This window comes from Excalfactoria chinensis, chromosome 2 (genome assembly GCF_039878825.1).
Source record: "Excalfactoria chinensis isolate bCotChi1 chromosome 2, bCotChi1.hap2, whole genome shotgun sequence".
NCBI classification, from domain to species: domain Eukaryota; kingdom Metazoa; phylum Chordata; class Aves; order Galliformes; family Phasianidae; genus Excalfactoria; species Excalfactoria chinensis.
This window is the reverse complement of record NC_092826.1, coordinates 66268084-66288220: the sequence shown is the minus strand read 5'-3', so window position 1 is coordinate 66288220 and position 20137 is coordinate 66268084. Positions and strand designations below refer to the sequence as shown.

The following is a 20137-nucleotide window of genomic DNA, read 5'->3' as shown; positions in this document are numbered from 1 at the left end:
TATCCTATCTCTACATAGATGCAATGGAGGATTCAATATCAAGAATCAAATTCAACAAGTAAGAACTCCACAAAAGCATCTGTTCAATGCTCAGTATGCAAAAACCAGGAAGTCTGGTGTTAGAAACCAAACAAGATAGAAAGCATCAAGGTACAGGAACACTGAAATAATTATTACATGAAGGTCTAAGTTTGTCTGAGCTCCAAAGATGCAGCAGAACTGTGCAGAGGTGACAAATGTTTGGAGGCAAGAAGTAACTTCAACAGAAGGGATTATAGACTAGAAAGTGGACAACAGCCAGGTGAAAGAGGGAAGGGCAAGGTTAGATCAAATCAGATGCAAAGAGCCCCTGTACTGCCTTAATGCAGACATGACCAGCAGCAACTACAACTTAAGTGACAGGACAAAGAAATGGTTTTTAATTGCAACTTACCTGAGGAACACCATGCCACCGAACACTGGTGATCCCACAATCTCATGCCCATTCAAGATGAATCAAATTCATATATCAAATCCATTATGAACTTAATGCACAGTCTGTAGCAGCCACTGATCACTAAAATAAGCAGTTTCTCTGGGAAATATCAGCACAGCCTCACACTGATATTTAATCTACTCTCAACATTTGGCAACAGCCTCTTTTGGTCTCACCTGGTACAACTGTTTATCCTTAGTGCCAATTACCATGAGTGCCAAAAATCTAGCAAACCTGAGAAGCGTAATGAAGCTAACACTAGGATTTAACTGCTCCAAGCATGTCTTATTCTCCTTTATACGCATGCAAGCATCTCTTCAGTAAGCCCTTCTCACACTATACCATTGCAGCTCAGCATCTGTGTCCCATGTCATCTGCCACTGCTTCCTTTCCTTCCACTACTGAAAACAATCTAACTGTGCTAGGCATTCACTCCGCAAGGAAAGCTTTGGAGCTTCACCTTAGTCAGCTTGGTTGTCTGCAAAAAGGGCATTAGGCATTCTACACTCTATTCATGTGACAATTCATCCAGGAGCTGCCTTGAACTCTGCTGCATACCAACCTCTAGGCATGAAAACAATAATCCATTCAACCACTTCCTAATGCTTTCTCAAGTCTCTCTCCAGTCACTTACTGGGACCAACTTGTGCCCTTCTCCTTGCATATTCCAGTATATACTGCCTAGGTCCACCCTAATCCTAAAGCCAGATGAAACAAGAATCTGTCACACACTGCCAGCAATGCCTGCCTCTTCTATATCAAAACTTTCACTGCAGGTATCCATCCAAAGTTATCTGTAACAGACACTAATTATTTAATAGTAGTGTGGATGAAACACAGACCACGGTGTTGACTATTGGAAGGCATTATAGCAAGCACTGCCTTGAAGTGAGAAAAACACCCTTGGGAATCCCACAGCGCCTTTATCAATGCTGGATACTCCCAAGAGCAGACAGAAAAGGCTTCACAGTTTCTCAAGTTTGCATTTCTTCTGCTCAGCCAAAGCACAAGAAAATACAAATATGCAGAAGAGGCTGTTCACATGGCATTCCCACACATTCAGCCCTAACAGCAACAAAGAGTTTAGAATTAGGACAGGTGAAAAACAAAACCTAATATAGGTTTGGTATACATTAAGAACTCCACACCCCAGCAGCTACTGAAATGAATTTCAGCACGTAGCTTTCAGTAGGCAGCATCCTTCAGCTGCTGAAATCCTGTGGAAACAAGCGTTCTGGGAAAGCATCATCATAACCTTACTTTGCTCAAAAGAACACTTCCTGGGCATCAGTTACCACAGCCAGACAGTGCCACCATGTACCTTCCTTCAGCCTTATCAAATGTGGAGGCGTGGAGGTGTTTATACCCCCTGAACTCTACGACAGAACACTTGTGTTCCTAACAAGAGACAGTTAAAGACAACTGCTGTGGGGGTGAAATGGATGCAATTTCGCAAGGTGTCAGATGCCGTGCAAAGCTATGAGTGCAGGCCTAGCACCATTTCAATGCACTGTAACACACTCAGTACTCAAACCAGCCCTCCGTAAGCCACTGTTGTTTCTGCACAGCACTGTAACCGTATGCTGGATATTCAGCATCTACAAAGAATCTGAACACTTTGCACTAAGTTTCAAGCAGTACAGGCTTTTGACAGCTAGAAATGGCTACACTTGGCTACATTCATATTAAAAAGCAAAGCATTAAAACAGATTTGATGTTTTACTTCTCAAGCTATGAACTACATTTTAAACTACCATATTGTTGGTCACACAAGCATTGCAAACTTTGCAATGGAGTCCTTAGTAGGAAGTTCAGAACAGCCTGATTCCACATTTTGAAACAAATTTCTGGTATTTTAAAGCACTCTGAATGTTATACTTATTCACATGTTTCAAATACAGATTTTATAGAAAAGTGGTACTAATTTGATACACAAAGGACATCTAATACAATTCTACATCTGATGTAAAATCACTTGATGTACTTCAAGCTACCAAAAAAATCACTTGTAGTTCTGAACTGTCACAGAAGTTTGAACTAACCCAATAGTGCTACAGCACACTTATCTTCAGCACATCTGAAATCAGTCCATCTGTCCTCTGTTCTGAGCTGCACTCCTGATCTAACTCCAGGCATTTAATTGCTAAATTAATCACTCCACTGGCGCACCAGAACAAATAAGGCTTTCTTCACCCTCCTCACTATCTTCCAAACATGTGGAAAAAGACAACATAAAGGTCAACTTGGGGCTAGCTAAAGCACAGCTTTCAGATAAACTCTAATCAAGCATGACTGTTCTCAGTGTTTTATGAGAGACGATATTTCCTTTACAACACAAAGTCTGGCATGCTGCTGTCAGAAGGTGGTGAGAGCAGCAGATGCGAGTCCACTGGAGAAAGAGGAATGCCATAAGATAGAGCAAAGCACAACGTCTACAGCATACAGCATTCCTGAATATCACCACACTTACCATCACAAAGACACTGAAGATGGTCCATGTGGAAAAAATGACAATGACATGCACTGCTATAGATCATGTCCAGCTGTGAAAGAGAAATTGAAGACAGCACAGTACTATTTCAAAGCATGCATGCACTCCACCAAAAGTATCACTGCATCCTAGAAGAGTGCAAGCAAAGCCTAACATTTCCGTGCCTCCTTACAAAAGACAGTACGTAACCCTGAGCTACTGCTTATCACTTGTTTTTTCTGCACCACTTAAACTACACTCTACAACAAACTATATACACAGCAAAATAAGCCCTACACCACTACCAGATAACACTGATGCACATTAGAGCATCAACGATCAAGCCCTCCCTCCTGTCATTTATATCCAAATCAGCTTGCAACTAAGGATTGTGGAGATTGACTAGAGAGCAGCATACAGCACTTTGACACACAGAAGACACTCTGCCTGCCAACAGACAGCCAGTTACAGACGTGACGCTTCAGGGCTAGGCTGACAGTTCCAAGTAATGCTAGACAGCAAGTAATGAACGTAACTGTTCCAGAAGAAACCACTGTAAGGATCTATTCCCACTCCAGTATTTTCACGATGATGCCATTGTTTGAACAGCCAAATAACACGCTAGCCTAGCTTCAAGAAAATGAATCTCAAAAGCAGTCAGGCATTACTGTAGAAAACAGACATCTAAAGCACCTCTATTAGTGACAATATTTTCATGTTATTTCTATCACAGAAATACTTCATAGAAAAGTTTCAAGACCAAAACTGCTCTTGAACATGTGCTTGTCCAACATTCAGCAAGCTTAAGACTTCTACATAGGTCTACAGACTCTGCTTCTATGCTCTCCTCCAGCAATAGCTCCCTGCTATTCCATGGCACGCATACCGTTTTGTGAAGCATTAGAGGTATGAGATTTGACAAACTAATCACAAGGCAATCTGGAACCATGTCATCACATGCCGTAGTTACCTACCCCTCCAACCCTCTGCTAGAATCAGGCCTCACTGTTGTAACACAAATCCTTAACAAGGCCAGGAAGCAAAGCAGCTCCCACTTCCAAAGATACATAGCCAATAAGTTTGCATTAACTCCTTAGCAAAAGAGCACCTGTGTTATGCAACTGAACAGATCAGGTGGAGCTTGGCTAAACAATAGAAGGCCAGAAGACAAAAAGACAAGTGAAGTGTTAGCATAAATGGTGCTGATCCTAATAGCTAGAGAACAGAACTTGGATTTGCCATAGCTCTGCTCATCAGTCTGCCTGTAAAGTTGCCTCCCTGACACTAACAATTCTCACACAGACAAATTAAGATGTTAACTAAGCATTCCACAGCACATCTCTGGAAATACAGAAAAAAGACTCAGGCTATTTTAGAGATACTACTAGAATTTTATACATACAACTTCACTTCCTGCCAGCAACATTCCTTTTCAGTGTCGTTTCAGGATTAAATGGAGCGGTCAGATCTTGACCTCTGTCAGGAGAGGCTATGGCTTGCAAAAACCAAACTTTAATACTTCAGAACAACTACAAAGCACCCAATGTCTGACAGCACCACCCAGAAAAGAAGGACGCCATCCTTCAGGTAAAGCTCTCACTGAAATATCTCCAGCACACCCAGTTATGTTTCCTACTACAGCTAGGCAGTGCCTTTACTCCCACATGCGTTCAAGAGCTTTGGATTCTCTAAGTTCAAAGAAAATACTTTCAAAATGCCATGAGAAGTCTCCTCCAGTCAATCAATGCAGCAAGTAAGATAACCTTAAATTTAGAAAGCAATGTTATCCTGTGGCTGAGTGATGTTTGACAGCTGGAAGACATCTCACAGCGTGCCCCAGATGCGCTCTACTCAAACTCCCATCCCTCCAATAAAACCATCTGAATCAACTCTGCCTTTCCAACTAGCCTGTCGCATGAGAAAGTAATAGCGAAAGAAGAGGACAAGCTTTATACAAAGCATTCTTGCTGTTCAGGGAGCCGAGGTTTCAGTTTAGACACTGGCTGACTATAGAGAGTATATCCCTCAAAACTGCATCAAGTCCATACTGACTCTGACACTTTACTCAGGCAGAGCTGGGCACTTCCCTCCAGATCTATTATGTTCTGAACACTCCCCCGAGCATCCAGCCTGCTCCAGCCCAAGTACAAGCATCTAAAAATTACTGCAGGGTTTTCCTTAGAGCTCTTCCAAACTGAAGAAAACCCTTCCAAGATGAGAAGCCCTGAAGACCTCTGAAACGCTTCCCTTGCACTTCCACACTTTTGATTTCTACAGGAACCCTTCGACGCTTCTCAGCTCAGCACAACAGAAGGCCCATGCTGCTGCATCTGCGGGATGGCACCATTTCTTGTCACAGGCATAGGTGCTCCAAGAGCTCTATACCCGCACCCCGAGCCCCCCTTCCTTCCCCTCCCCGCCCCCCAGCCGCTCACCCCTGCACGCCCGGGCTGTACTTCCTGCTCTTCCAGGGGGTGCCGGGGCTCTGCAGCGCGGGCTGGGACGGCTGACGCTGCTGGTGTGGAGAGGTGGCGACGGCCACGCCGCGGCTGCCGGAGAGCAGGTAATTCATGCCATAGGTGCTGGCCTTATTCTCTCGTTTCCTGCGGCCCGGGTGGTACTGGTGCTGCTGGGGAGAGGCCGGCGGCGGCGGGTGGGGGTTGCGGGAGAGGTGCGATGCCGGGTGGTGCCCGTGCGCGCCGTTCGCTTTGCCGCTCTCGTGGAAGTTGAAGAACTCCCCGGGCCCGGCACCGCTGCCAGGCAGCCCGGGAGGAGCCGCGGCCGCCCGGGGGCCGCAGGAGGAAGAGGAAGAGCCGCCGCCACCGCCGCACGACCCCGAGGATGAGAAGCCGGGGCTCTCGGTGCCGGACTCCACCGACGAACAGGAGGACGAGGAAGACACCGAGGGAGACTTCTGCAGCCGCCGCCCTCCCTCGCCGCCGCCGTTCACCACCGCCGCGGGGCCGGCGGCGGGCACCAGTCCGGTCAGCAGCGCCGGGGGGGACGGCGAGGGAGACGGCGGCGAGGACGAGGAGCAGCAGCCGCCGCCGGGCGCCCCGAGCCGGGCGCAGCCGTGGCCGCGGGGCGGTGAGGCGGCGGCGGCGGCCGAGTCCAGCGCCGGGGAGTTGAGGCAGAGGTAGTGCGGGAAGGCGCCGCCGCCGCCGCGGCCCCCCACGCCCTGCGAGGTCTCCCAGATCTGCATCCAGAGCGCATTCGCGGGGCCTTTCTGCTCGGGCTGGATCCAGGCCACGCGGGGATCCATCCACGCCCGCCCGCCTCCGACCCTCACGGCCCGGCCAGAGCGCCGCGCCGCCGCCCGCTCACCGCGCAGCCGCTCGCCTCAGCGCGCCGGGCCCGGAGCGGCACTACGCGCGGGCCGGGAGCGGCGACATGCGGCCCGGCGAGGCGAGCACCGTACCGGCCCGGCGCTGCCCGGAGCGCTCCCCGCGCCGATCCAATGTGGCGTCCCCCTCGCCAGAGCCCGGAGCGGCGCTGCGCATGCCCCGCCGATTTTAAACCTTCACCGCAGCCGGCCGCCCTGGCAACCGCACATGCGTGTTGGAGGCCTCGGGAGGGGGGCCGTGATCCGCTGGGAAAGGGGGGGCGAACAGAAGGACGTTGGGAAGACTGCCCGCTGCCCAGCGCGCATGCCTGCCCCGATGGGGGCTTCGGAAGGGTTCGGAAGCCCTGGGGTTGGAGGAGGGGTTCGGGGCGGCTGCTGCGTATGCGCGGAGCGGCCCTCCCGTAGCCGGGGGTGATTGGTCGCCGTGTGTAGCTCGGGGCGAGGGGAGGTTCCTTAGGCAGTGTGCTGTGCTACTGGGGTTCTATCGGGGACGAAAAGCGATAGTTCTGCAGTTTATTGTTAACGAACTAAGTGGAGCAAGGGAGGGGACGGACAGGAGGAGGGAGCGGGATCCGTTTGTTAGCAGGGAATATTATATGCAGAAGTGATACTGTTATCGTGGCATTTGATACAGCTGCGTTCTCTAACTTAAGCCTGAGGGAAAGAGAAACTGACTGGAGGGATGAGAGCCTCACCCTTGCTTTTGGAAATCGAGCAGCCAGTGTTTGGGTCATAAGAAACAGATTTGTCTTTAAAAAAAAAAACAACCATGCAAACTATACTTAGAAGCACGCGACAAACTAACCAAACATTGATTGTCTTTCATGTAAAAGCGCCTTCACCACAATTCCCACCTAATGAAACCGTGCTGCACTTCTGGCTTGATAGATCAACCAGGTGTACAGTTAAGTAGCACGTACTTCAGCTGCTTTGAGTCCTTGGTTTTACAGTTCGCCTTCCCAAAGGCATTTGGATAGTTTTGTTTTGCTTTTAACTTAACTTGGAGACACTCTAAGAGGGCCCTCAACTTTGCCCTTCTTAAATGCGTACCATAAGAAACAAACCACAGAAGTATACTGTCTCCTTTTATCCTCCAGTACCTCACATTCTTGTCTCCATGATGGCCCAGATTTAGTAAGAGGGTTCCAGGACCAGCAGTATTTCCCCACAATAACTCCTGGGTTGGGAGTCACTATGGGTGCTTTGTGGATCCACTCTGAAATACTGAGAAGACCGGGAGAGCCCCGGCCTTAACCCTTATAGCTCCACTTAGGTAAAGATCACAACTTCAAGCTGCCATGTCCATGCTAAAACTCTCCAGTCCCAGTAGAGTTTTGAAAGGGCCAGGCTGTTTCCCAAGGTAGCTACAATCTTCTGAGAAGGCTTTGCTTCTCATTGGTTTTAACTTTTCATGTATTCATTATTTGTGACGCTATAGTCGTGTTTTGTCGATGGATTCAAGCCAGCAAATACTGCGTTCATGTAATAGCAGACATATGGTGAAAGTTTGGGGCACAGCCTACTCAGAGTTGATAACTTACTCCACATTGTAAGAATGAAGAAGAATGTAATATGAAGAAGAAATAACTATCCTCTGAGAAATGGGTAAGGGGTGGTTTGTTAATAGACCAGTTTACTCATGTATCTCACTATGATTCTTTGAAGCTTGCAGCAAGTCAGTGAATTATCTCCTCAGAAGAGAAGACATTACATGCTATCCTTTCAGTATATTCCTTTGAATATCCTTTCAAAGTGTTCAACTTACGAAGCAGTAAGAGCCAATGGCTTCTTGTGACACAAGGACAAGGGAAATTATCACTGTCTACTGTCAGGTCTTGCTTTCCTGTTCCTAATATATCCATTAAGAAATCTAAATACATCCTTTTTGCTTTGGTTATTTAAAACTAGCTTGTATCCATAGTGTAATCTCACATATAACAAACAATTCTCACATAAATACCATAACCTGTTATTAAGGCAGGAGAACGAAATGAATATCTGTCCTGCTATTTGTGTTTCTTCTGATCAAAAAAGGGAGGGCCACCCCATTCTTTTCCCCCATTTTGGCACACTGAGGATGATTTTGGAACTAAATGCAAGTGAACTTAATTGAGCTAGATTTTTTAATTAATATAATTAATTATGTTGTTAATATCTAAAATTACAAGGCAATTGCACTCTGAAAAATAATCTCTCTTGGTATTATGGTCCATAATACATATTAGCCTTCCATCTGTGCATAATAATTTGTCACTTTTCAGCCAAAGTAATTGTTCTTGCTAAAATTCTGCTCGGAGAGATTCAATCAAAATCAGGGCTTGGAACATAACTTGGTTGTGAATCCAGTGCTAAGCGTTACAATTCAGGGTCCTCTTTTGGATGTTTAGAAGAAGTAAAATCACTATAAAAGAATTTATGAGATCTACTGACTTACAAAATACTTGCAAGTCCGTGCCAAATAATTAAGGAAGAGAGGAGGAAAGGAAAGGTGGGAAGGAAACAAGGGAATCATAGAATCATAGAATTACCCAGGTTGGAAAAGACCTTGAAGATCATCAAGTCCAACCGCAGCCTAACCAGTACCCCGGCTCTAAAAAAACCTCTGCTAAATCATATCCCTGAGTACCACATCCAAACGGCTCTTAAACACATCCAGGGATGGTGATTCAACCACCTCCCTGGGGAGCCTATTCCAGTACCTAACCACCCTTTCTGTAAAGAAGTTCTTCCTAATATCCAACCTAAACTTGCCCTGGTGCAACTTGAGGCCATTTCCCCTCATCCTGTCACTAAGAACTTAAGAAAACACACACTAGTTTACTGTGTCAATGAAAAGGTTTTAGAGACTGTATGAAAAACAGGTAATCAAGGAAAGGATGTTTTTCCTTATAATAAGGCATTCCCTGTAAAGGTAGTGAGAATTTCCTTTGCAAGGGCTGATTTTTAAAAATACCGGTTGATTTTAATTCACTTGTCCTTTCGTGAATGAAACTGCCCACTGAAGTCTCAGAAGGTGTGAATGTGAGATATTCTGACTGTGAGAAGTGTTTGTGCTTTTTTTTTTTGGTAAGGGCTTCCTTCCCACTGGTGAACTTGTGAGGACCTGGATAATGAGAAGATCCTAATCTCAGAAGGCAGAACGCCTTGCTTGCTGTGGGGAAGTTCAAATGGTCTATTCAGTTTATTAACACTGTACTAAAATGCCTCATAGTAGCATTGCCTGCCTTATGCCAGTAACACGCTGTTCTAGATCTGCTTCAATTTCTTTAAGGTAATATTTAAAGGGAATAGCCCGAGTCATATGATTAATGACTAAAAATATAGTTTCATTACTTCAGAGGCCATTTAATTAATCTGTTATAAATTGTTTTAATCTGGCTGCTTTTCACAGGAAACACAACCACTACTCTCTCGGATGACGCTTCTATTTCAGTTTTAGATCCAGGCAAATACGTCTTTGATTTGGCAACATGGACAGTGCTGGAGTATTTGGTAACCTTGTGGTTGATGACTTTTGTGTCCTGATGAGCACAATTCCAACTGTGTGAATACTTCATATAATTTGGTAAATAATGGCAATTGAGTTGAATACCTCCATGGAACATGCTAGGCAGTGTTGCCCAATGCTTGCTATTAATGTATTTTTAAACAAACACTGAACACTCTGAACTCATTAACACAGATGAAAGCAGGTTGTGTCTCATACCTCTAATATGCCTCAGTTGACACCCCTGGAAATGGTAAAATGCTAATATATCACACCCTTGTGATTCAAACTTAATGCCCTTCTCTGAAGTTGGCATTTGCCACAGGTGTGATTCCAACAGGCCAGTGCAGGGGTTGAGAAGTGACCAACAAGTTCTCCAATAGTTCACATTCTCCAGCACCACTCCAGGACTTTGGCCCACATGACCTTAATTCTGGCCATCCAGTCTTGCTGCAGGGCTCTGACGCTTTGCATCCTTCGTGCTCACCAGCTCTACTCTCCTTCTTCTTAGCCTTTGCAGACTACAGCACAGTATGGATGAAGAAGGACCAGGAACAACTTTCAGCACTACTTCTAGCCAGATGTATCTGCTGAAGAGATTAAAAAGGGCAATCCACAGTTTCTGACTAGATCGGAGCATGAGAAAAAGGCTGTCCAGCCAAGGGGGTGCATCGTTACCTAACCTGTGACCCTCGGAGTGCTCTAGTTATCAGGAGAAAGTGTTGAGGAGGAGGTAAGGGGGAGATAGTTTCCTTAACTATACTCTATACTATTGCCATGTTTTTCTTCTGTAAATATATTTATGGACATGAGGAACTGGGCTTGTTTAGCTTGGAGAAGAGAAAGCTCCAGGGAGACCTCACTGTGGTCTTCCAGTTCTTGAAGAAAGGATATAAACAGAAGGGGAGTGGCTGTTTACATGGGTGGATAGTGATAGAACTAAGGGGAATGGTTTTAAACTGAGACAGGGGAGGTTTAAGTTAGATGTTAGGAGGAAGTTTTTCACCCAGAGGGTGGTGACGCACTGGAACAGGTTGCCCAAGGAGGTTGTGGATCCCCCATCCCTGGAGGCATTCAAGACCAGGCTGGATGTGGCTCTGGGCAGCCTGGTCTGGTGGTTGGCGACCCTGCACATAGCAGGAGGATTGAAACGAGATGATCTTTGAGGTCCTCTTCAACCCAGGCCATTCTGCGATTCTATGATTCTATGACATGAGAGAAGACATTCAGTTTTAATTTCTCAGACCGAGCTGATCAAAGTTTCTGGTTCTTACAGGGCATGAGTTGGGGCATTATTGCATTATATTCTGTCCTCCAGAAACCCAGCTTTTTACCTTCTTCAGAATGGCTTCTTCCCATTAAAGAATGTCTGGCACAAGTAACCCTGAACAGCCTAAAATCAAGTTGTCTTTTCCTCCTTAAATCTTCTACTTTGTTCGGTCCTTCCTCTCTTGGCTCAGTGTCCTTTTCTGATGAATGCTGAGCTTCAGCCAAATTTAGGGTGTTGAGGCGCAGTCAGCAGTGAATTAAGCTGTAGAGGCTGAAACAGCTGTCAACCATGAGCCGTCCCTTCTTCGTACTCTGTCTTCCCCCAGTCTTACAAAGGAAGCCAGCCCTGTGTCAGAGAATCTGAACAGATGATAAATCAACTGGTGAACAGCTGCAGCTTCTAGTCAGGCATGTTCGTACACAAGAAAACCCTTTTCTAGCTGCCTACATTACATAGTTGGTGGCAAATGGAGAAAGCGTGGGAGGCAGTTCACAAGCAGTTCAATTACACTTGCAATCGTGGTGGCAATGTGAGGGAGAGAGTTTGCATTAACAGATGGGTTTGATTCTTGCCACACCGCTGATATTTAATGCTGGATGTGTAACAACACATCTTGCTGGAACTCCGTCTTTGAGAGCTTTTGTCATAAGCACAATGTACAGATGTGCCTTATTACAACAGAAGTGAGATAAATGCGTGACCAATATACCCACTTTATATTACCCACTTGATATTCATTATTAATATATTGGGATCTTTAACAAGGATTACTTTCAAAATACTGCCTTATTAGGAAAACTTATCTCGATTTATTATGCGGCAGTTATATACCTAACATGAGGGTTTTTTTAATAGTTTTCTGTGACAAAAATATTTATTTATTCTGCTCTAAGGCTGGTGTATCCAATTTTTTCACCTGTTCTTACACTTCGTTTCATCTCTCTTCCTTGGAGATAAACAGATTATGCAGGGTTTGTTTTTTAACTCGGAGATTAAGAATTCCTGTCTTTAAGATTTGTCAAAGTTCTTAAGAGTTGTATGAAAGAAGATGGTCTGCCTTCGTGTCTTGGTTAATGGAGTATCCCGCAGGGAGTTACTTTTGTAAGAATAATCTGCCATTGAATGACAGATCGAGAGAACTCCTTAAGGAGAAACTATTGAAAGTTTATTGCAGTGAATTCTTGGAACTCACCAGGGTTCCTCTCTTACTCCTGTTTGCATTCTATGAAGACCCAAGATCATCTTTACGTTGTCATTCTCTGGGTGTTTACTTAGAGACAGCTGACAGCTGTGTGGATCCTGGAAAGAACAACAGATTCCGCTTCAGACTTGCTGGTAGGAAAAGAATCTAAAAGTAATGCATTCCTCCTGGGAACAATATTACAGTGAAAATGCTTACCCTCAGATGAGCTTATTTGCTTTAAAAAGTGAGAAGATGTACCAGACAATCTGTGAGAGAACTGATGTAAAATTTATTTAGCGGGGATGTGTCCTTCAGCCTTCATCTGCCGTGTTAACATGGCACCAAAGAGGGCACCAGCTGCTTCAGTATTGACTCCAGAGGAATCAATTATGTATAGCAGGATGGCTATGGAAAGAATTAACAAAAAATTACGTGAAAGATGCAGCTCAGTTTTATTAGCTCCCAAGCTAGATCAAAGCCATATTTATCTTGTAAAGATTTCAAGAAACTAATTGATTTTGTGCAGGCAGCTGCCTGTTTTTCATTTGTTAACCCTGCCCACTCATCTTCATCTATAGGTAGCACATGTACATACCTATATGCTTTTGCACTCTAAATAGAAACTGCACCCTTGCAGTATGCTTCCCTCTCACTAAGTACATCTGTGTCCTGCATCTCCACCTTCAAAGCTATAATGTTCAACTGTTCTTGGGTCACCGTTAAATCACTATGACATCTCAGGAAGATTTCCAGAAGAGAAACAGCTTGATGCCAGTATAAAAGTGCCGACATGAGCCATATTAACATTGGCCTATGGATAAGTGATCAGGGAAGTACAGAAGATCAAAGGAGAGCAAAAATTTTTGGCAGGGTTTCTAAATGACAATAATATGGAGCAGCTGTAGGATAGATTAGATAGGGACTGATGAGAATGAGGAGAACAAAGGAGATGGTGTGTGCAGATGGAGGTGCTGGCCAGGTGGCCATGCAGATGGACTCATCTCTTAGCACACACCTTTGCATTTTCTCTTTGAAGAAGCTGAAGTCAAGGCCAGAGATTGGCCCAGTACTCAGACACCTCTCCTCCAGAACTTTCTAACAGCACTCCTGCTTTCTTGCACCAAATCCTTTTAGCTCAACAGTAGAACCAGGTATCCCCTTTACAGCTTCCTCTGCCTCACAGAGTCACAGGAAGCAGCCTTACCATCATTCTTTTCAGTGCATGGACAGTCTGTGATGAGAGATCACCCAGGAATTTACCAAGTTTGTCTCCATACACACAGTCAGTGGGGCAGACGTGCCTTTGGGATCCTGAAGGCTGCAGCTGAACAAAATGACCCACAACATCCCAAGGCCTCCTTGTAATGGCAGTATCTGTGGGCATCATCACTGAGCATCACAGTTACTTGCAATAGCATTCTCTCCTCCACAGGCATATGAATTAAATTAAGGAGTCTGTTCATAGTATTAGTGTCCAGTCTCAGAAAGCATTAACTACAATAAATCTGTGACCATACTGGACTGATGAGTACTGTATGGACAGGAATTAATCTACTGTGACGAGAGCAGAAAAACCATGAAATAGGAGGAATAAAGTGTCAGCTGAGGATTTCTGGTTGCCTGTGTTGGTGGTGCTTAGCCTTAGCAAAGGAACAGCTCCTGTCACTCCATACAGGTCATGGGCCTGAGCAAAGAGAGAGTGCCATTCCTGCTGCTGTGCACCACAGTGAAGCACCTGTAAATTCATAAAGGGGCAGCTTTGTTTTTTTCCATACTTCTAAAAGGCCATAGGTTCAAAGCATCCAAAAGGATGTAAGCAGTCCCTTATTCCTGCTAGGAGGCCATGGGAAGGCCTCAGAGGACAGCGATAAGCTCTGATAATGACTGGTGTTCTTCCATGCTGAGTGAAAATTCCAACTACCCTGCAGCCATAAACCTGCCTTTGAATATCTGGCCTCCAGCACAGCTCTTAAGTAGAAGCTGCTCATTTGTTTTTCGTAGTTGCTACCAATGGGATACTCTTTCCTTGCAGAAAATGGCCTGATGTTGACTGAAGCCAGAGAGCAGGTAGATTGCACTCTCTATCTGCTTACAGAAAGAAACTTGCTCAGCATTATTTTTCTTTTTGTGGAGTGGGAAGGTACATGGAGATCCTTCTCAGATCTGGAAGCAGCAGGTTCATCTGAAGACAAGACAGGTGTGCTGTGGGCTGGCTTGGAGCCTGGAGAGGCAGGCTCTCATCATCACTGGGCTGCAGCTGTTTCCTCATACATAGCTGACTGGTGGTACCTATGAAGTGGATCCCAGGTGATTTCTCCTAAGGTTGTGATAGACAGGGTTCCTGACAAATATTTTTATTAGACAGCAGCCAGGTCGATCTGCTCCCTTGTCAGGTGACAGCCATTAACACAGTGTAACCCCAGCTTTGGACAGTTGGGCTAAAATTCTCAGAACCCAGCTGAGTCGTGGCTACCAGTGCTGAGGGTTGAGATTTGTGCTGCCTGTGAGTCTTGTGTGATGGGAGAAAACACAAGAACGAAATGCGTGGAATTAATAACTCTCGTGCAGTCTTTGACTCTTAACTTGCTCAGTTCATCTAACGTGAGTTAGGAGGGGTTCAATCATACTGACTACACAGACAACTCCATAGAAATGATTCTGAGTGTAAAGCCATCCCATAAAGCCATACTCCCTTCCAGCTGCACACATGTTCTGCTTAATGTCTCTTGATTGTTCTGATCCTTAACTTAACCATCAGAACAATACACAGTACTGACCCATACTCCATATTACCTGTTGGGATGTCTCAAGATTGCCATTGGAGAAATCCACAGCTGACTTGGCCGTGGAGTACAAACCACTTCAGAATCATGCCTTGCACAGTTTCTTTTAGGAATGGAGAGAGCAACAGTGATGAGGATATGTGTACAACTGCTGTCCTGAGGATGTGGAATCCACCTTTTTAATCTTTTGCTCTGTATTTCTTACTGCTGCACTCTATTTTCTGCATCTCTGTGACAAGGGAAATCCTTCTCCTGCTCTGAGTGCAGATGTTTCCTGTTGACAACAGTATGATAGTACATAATGCACACCTAGTCTGTCCATAAGAGTACGATTGCTTGGTGCTTGTTGATCTGCTAGTGGTGGCTCAGGCACAGGGCTATCGGACAGGGTGCAAGTGCTTTTCTAGGTACTTCAGTGTAGTTCGTGTCATCTACAGGATAGCCAACACTGCCTCAGCTTTCCACACAGCCGCTAAGAACAATTTACTGTAGAATGTACTGCGTGATGTTATTGTTCGCTGGACCTGATCCAAACTGCCATGTTCGTTTTGGCCACATGGAACCCAGCAAGAATTATGGACAAAACATTTGCGTCTCACAGAAATTACCTCGGCAGTTACTCATAAGAGTGAAGTAGTGGTCTCTGATGTCCCAGGGCAAATCTCTTCAATCACCCTGGAAACTGTCATATCAGATCTGCTATCACAAAATATTTACGGTATACAGTAGGAAAGATGAAATCTCTTCTAGATAACGTAGGGCTCTGGATGAGCGCCCAGCCTTGCTGCCAAACAGCTGGCCTTGCTGCTAGAGCAGAAAGTAGAAAGAGGAAATATGTTTCTCTGGAGGAATGTGCATGAAGGTTAACAGAGGTAAGAGTCCTTATTCCCACAGACCAAAATTACCTGGAGACCTCACTAACATCCGTTCCAAATTCTTGTTGGAGAGCCCTTAACAAAATCAGTTTATTTAAAATGAAAGCTCATTCAAAGGCTACCATTCAAAATGACCATGGAGGCACAAATCCTTGTATGCTCGCAGGCTGAAAAAGTACAGCGTTATTGAAATCAGCCTCTGTGAATAATGAGAGCTGTGCTGTGTTTTGTATTTTTTCCCTTTCCAACCCAAGCAATTCCATGACTGATTACTTCTAATCCTTAGAAAGCATTTGGGTGATTCACGTAAAGTTGTTTTTACCACCTGGCCTCTCTCATTTGCATTTCTGTCTGGATTGGAAGACCAATTTGCTCAGCCTGCACATGCGTGTGCCACTCAGTATCATAGTTACTTTTAATCATGACCATTTCACTTCCAGTAGGTTGAGAGAGAAGTGAAATTCCTCGTGTGAACATCAGGCAATAAGAATTTCTGTGCAAATGGTTGTGAAGTGTAGGTTTGGTGTTTATATCTTTGTTTCAGATTACTGAGAAAAATATATTTTGCTAAAAGGAAACCAACTTGGGGCAAAAATATACCACTGACGGTAGATTTTGTCAATTAGTGGGACATTCAAGATAATGAAGCACAATGAGTGATTTTCAATAGCTGGTATCCAACAACTCCTCTTGTGACTGGTTCATTAGATTGTCCATAAATTGACTATTTCTTAAGTTGTAACACAATCTTATATATGAGCAAAACATTGGTTTTTAAAATGAAACTGTTCAGAGAAAGTCTGAGCAGAGAATGGGCTAAGTATCCCTGCAGTTGGGGTAGAACTGCAGGCCTGTTTTGCATGCCCAGTGTTATCAGCTGCTGAGGAGAGCATGGATGTATGGTATGGCTATTGTGTTTGATGCCACCTATGCCTAAGCATAGTCAATGGGGAGTTCATAGTGTGTCTGTGTGTGCATGGCTGTGAGCAAGGAGCATCTCCAGCAGCTAGGGAGAGTGGAATCCAAGGGCAGCCACTGGGCAGGTTGAGTGCTTGGGTCCAGCTGCTGAGGGGTCCCACCTTGTACATAGAAATGTATTTCCTACTAACAGACCTTCATCCGGATCAACCAAAATGTGGGAACAGGATAAGGCTGTCGGTACTGTCTGTGTTTGCAGGTGAGCTGAGTGTACCTGTTTATGCTGACGTGGCCAGCTATGTGTGTATGTATGTGTTGCAGTTGGCTGTTTGTGTGTGTATTTACCAGAAACACAAGCTCAGTGCTGCAACTAGTTGGACCTAAGGCTATGGAGCTGTGGCAACCCCACCTCTGCTGGATTTGGCAACCCCTGGCACATAAAAGTCTGTTACGCTCACATTTCATCATACATTCATAGATGTCTGTCTACAAATAATGCTTATGCATGCAGTTATCCTGTATCCCACACAGAACTGTGCAATTCTTCTTACTTGACTGCACAAGGTTTCTGTTTCTCAGTCTTCCAGCTTCTCAAGATCCCTGTGAATTGGAGCTCCGCTGCTTGTCATTTCAGCCACTCTCTCATAATTGGGGTCATCGGCAGATTTGCTGGGAGTTGCATTGTTCTTCACCATTCAGGTCATTACTGAAAATACTGAACAATGTGGGAACCATCCAGCAGTTGGATATTGAGCTGGCTACTGTCCGGTGGGCCTGGCCAACCAGTCACTTCCACACAACTGACAAAATTCACTGCTTTAGTAAATACTTAGCTTCTAAACAGGTACAGTGGGGAAGGTGTCCACCTCCCCAGAGTCAGTGTGGCCTCACTTGATGTCATTGGGCCAGGGGGCTTATCTGAGCAGTATTTAAAGCCTCTTTTGTTCCCTGTTCAGCTCCAGAGCTATGGAGATCATGGTACTACTTCTGCCAAGCTCTTTGCAGTTACTGACACATTAAGACAAAACCAGGAACACACACAGATGCATGACTTCCCGGGAGTTGATAAAATACTCTAAATGGCAGAGCCAAGTCAGGGATAACTTTTGTCTCTGGCTTTCATCACTGTTATGCATCACTAAGACTGAAAATGGAGTTCCACAAAACAGCCTCCCATTCCAGCCTCTCCAGCTCACTCACCCAGCTGGACAGGAGCATCACAGACTTTGTTTTCTTCCTTGACACTTCTCATTGCAAACAAAAATAACTGATAGCATTTAGCAGCACTGAACAACTGACAAAGCCCTCTACTGCTGATATGTTGAGGCTTGTTCTGGGATGTCTTCTTGTCAGCCTCCGTAGTCCACAAATGGCAGAAACTGAACTAAAGAAGGGGACCACCCTCACAGGTGCTACTGTGACTTGCCATATTTGCTCTAGGCTGTGCTCTCTAGGAACTGAGAGCTGTGGTGCAGTAAGTAGCCAGTTAATCCACATCTGTGCACTGCCCTGATAAAGCAACCCAAAACTGTATTTGACTGGATTTCACATCTAACAGAAGTTAGATAATGCAGATTATGTTTCTAGTTAGCACTGTATTAACGCAGGCACAGTGTGGTGGAAGATGACATTATTGCTTGATGAAAATAAAACATGGTTTGTAATCTGCACTGTTACCTATTTTTTTTTTCTTTTTTATAAATCTCTTTTGATATGTATATGAAATAAGAACATTCAAGAAAATTAGCAGTATTAACGTTGAGACACACAGACTCCATATTACTTATGGACTAACAGCAGCTCTGTACGCTCTGAAGTTCAGCTACCATTTTCACACAGAGGTGGTGACGCACTGGAACAGGTTGCCCAAGGAGGTTGTGGATGCCCCATCCCTGGAGGCATTCAAGGCCAGGCTGGATGTGGCTCTGGGCAGCCTGGTCTGGTGGTTGGCGACCGCGCACATAGCAAAGGGTTGAAACTGGATTATCACTGTGGTCCTTTTCAACCCAGGCCATTCTATGCTTCTGTGATACAGGAGCAAATAAGATTATGTTTTGTGAATGACTTGTCTACATTGAACAAGAAGTGAATGCTATTGTGGTGGCAATTCATCTAAGCGTGAAGAATTAGGAAAGAAGGTACAACTACTTCATTTTTATGGACTTCTGCTAGTAATCCTTCTAAAAGTAGTAATTAGTCAAGGCTTGAAATGTCTCCCTTCCAAAATATTGTGTAGCAGTTTCAGTTTAAGAAAAGTGCTGAGTACGATCAACTTTTGCCCACAAGCACAATGCAGTTGTTTTACTGCACAATTCTATGCTTATAACTTGCACAAGTTCTTGTTTCATCAGGAGCAAATTGCTATGAAGGGAAGCTGAGAGCAACAGGAATTTGGGCTTCTTCTCATTGGGGTTCGTTTCAGAGCCACATTAATACTAGTGTACGTCCTGGCTCCAAATGGCATCCAGTTCTTGCTCACCTGTATTAAACTAGACTTCGGTGGTGGGAAGCACTGTTATATGCAAGTATACAACATCAGTTACATACTTTGTTTTATATAAGTTTATCATGTATATTTTTACATAGAAATTTATCTTGTGATTTCTACATGAGTGGGGTTTTGTTAGTGTTGGTTTTTTGTTGTTTTGTGGTGTTTTTTTTTTGTTGTTGTTTTTTTTAATGTTTATGTTCCAGTTCACGTAGCAGTTATTCCAAAATATAACTTCACTACTACAGTCCTCAAGACCTCATTTGCGATAATAAACTCACAGGTACAAAAGCTTCAACCACCCTCCACAAGTTAGAACACGGACTGCTAACACTAAAGTAATCAAGCCAGTTGCCACAAACTGTTTTTATTAGTAGGGGATCTCTGGGAAAGATGTAGGTGGTGTGAGTAGAGATGTCTGTTAGAAACTGTGATAGCTATTTACTACCTAATAGAGAGCATACACATTTCCTCCTTCTGGAAATAGAGAACCAGAATTCATTTTCACACTGTGTTTTCTTTCAAGAAAGCTCTCTCAATATCGTATTCTCTCACAGACAGATAAATTCTGTCAAAAATCCTGACAAGGGAGGAGAGTACAAATAAAGTATTACAAACAAAAAAGGAATAGCATTCAAATAAAAGGTCTATAATTTACTCAGAATGATTGTATAGTTTTCACTAGCGGTGTTCACCTTGCTGTATTGTATGGTATGCAAGAACAAACTGCCTCAAATACAGTTCTGTACTGCAGCTGTGGCAGGTTAGAGCAATGCAATTAGAACATTAAAAACAAAAACAAACAAACAATCAAAAAACAAACAGAAGATTGTTCTTTCTTTACA

General features: G+C 44.5%; 1 protein-coding gene across 4 annotated transcripts in view; it reads right to left on the bottom strand.

Moving 5' to 3' along the window:
- Nucleotides 1-6594, bottom strand: part of TENT4A (terminal nucleotidyltransferase 4A) — a 52593-nt gene extending 45999 nt beyond the window's left edge. For all 4 annotated transcript variants that reach the window (XM_072328431.1, XM_072328429.1, XM_072328432.1 and 1 more), the window contains exon 1: nt 5381-6594. In XM_072328431.1, coding sequence (XP_072184532.1) covers nt 5381-6207 — 827 coding nt within the window. In that variant the 5' untranslated portion in view covers nt 6208-6594. The remainder of the gene's footprint in view (nt 1-5380) is intronic.
- Between the last annotated feature and the right edge of the window lie 13543 nt (nt 6595-20137).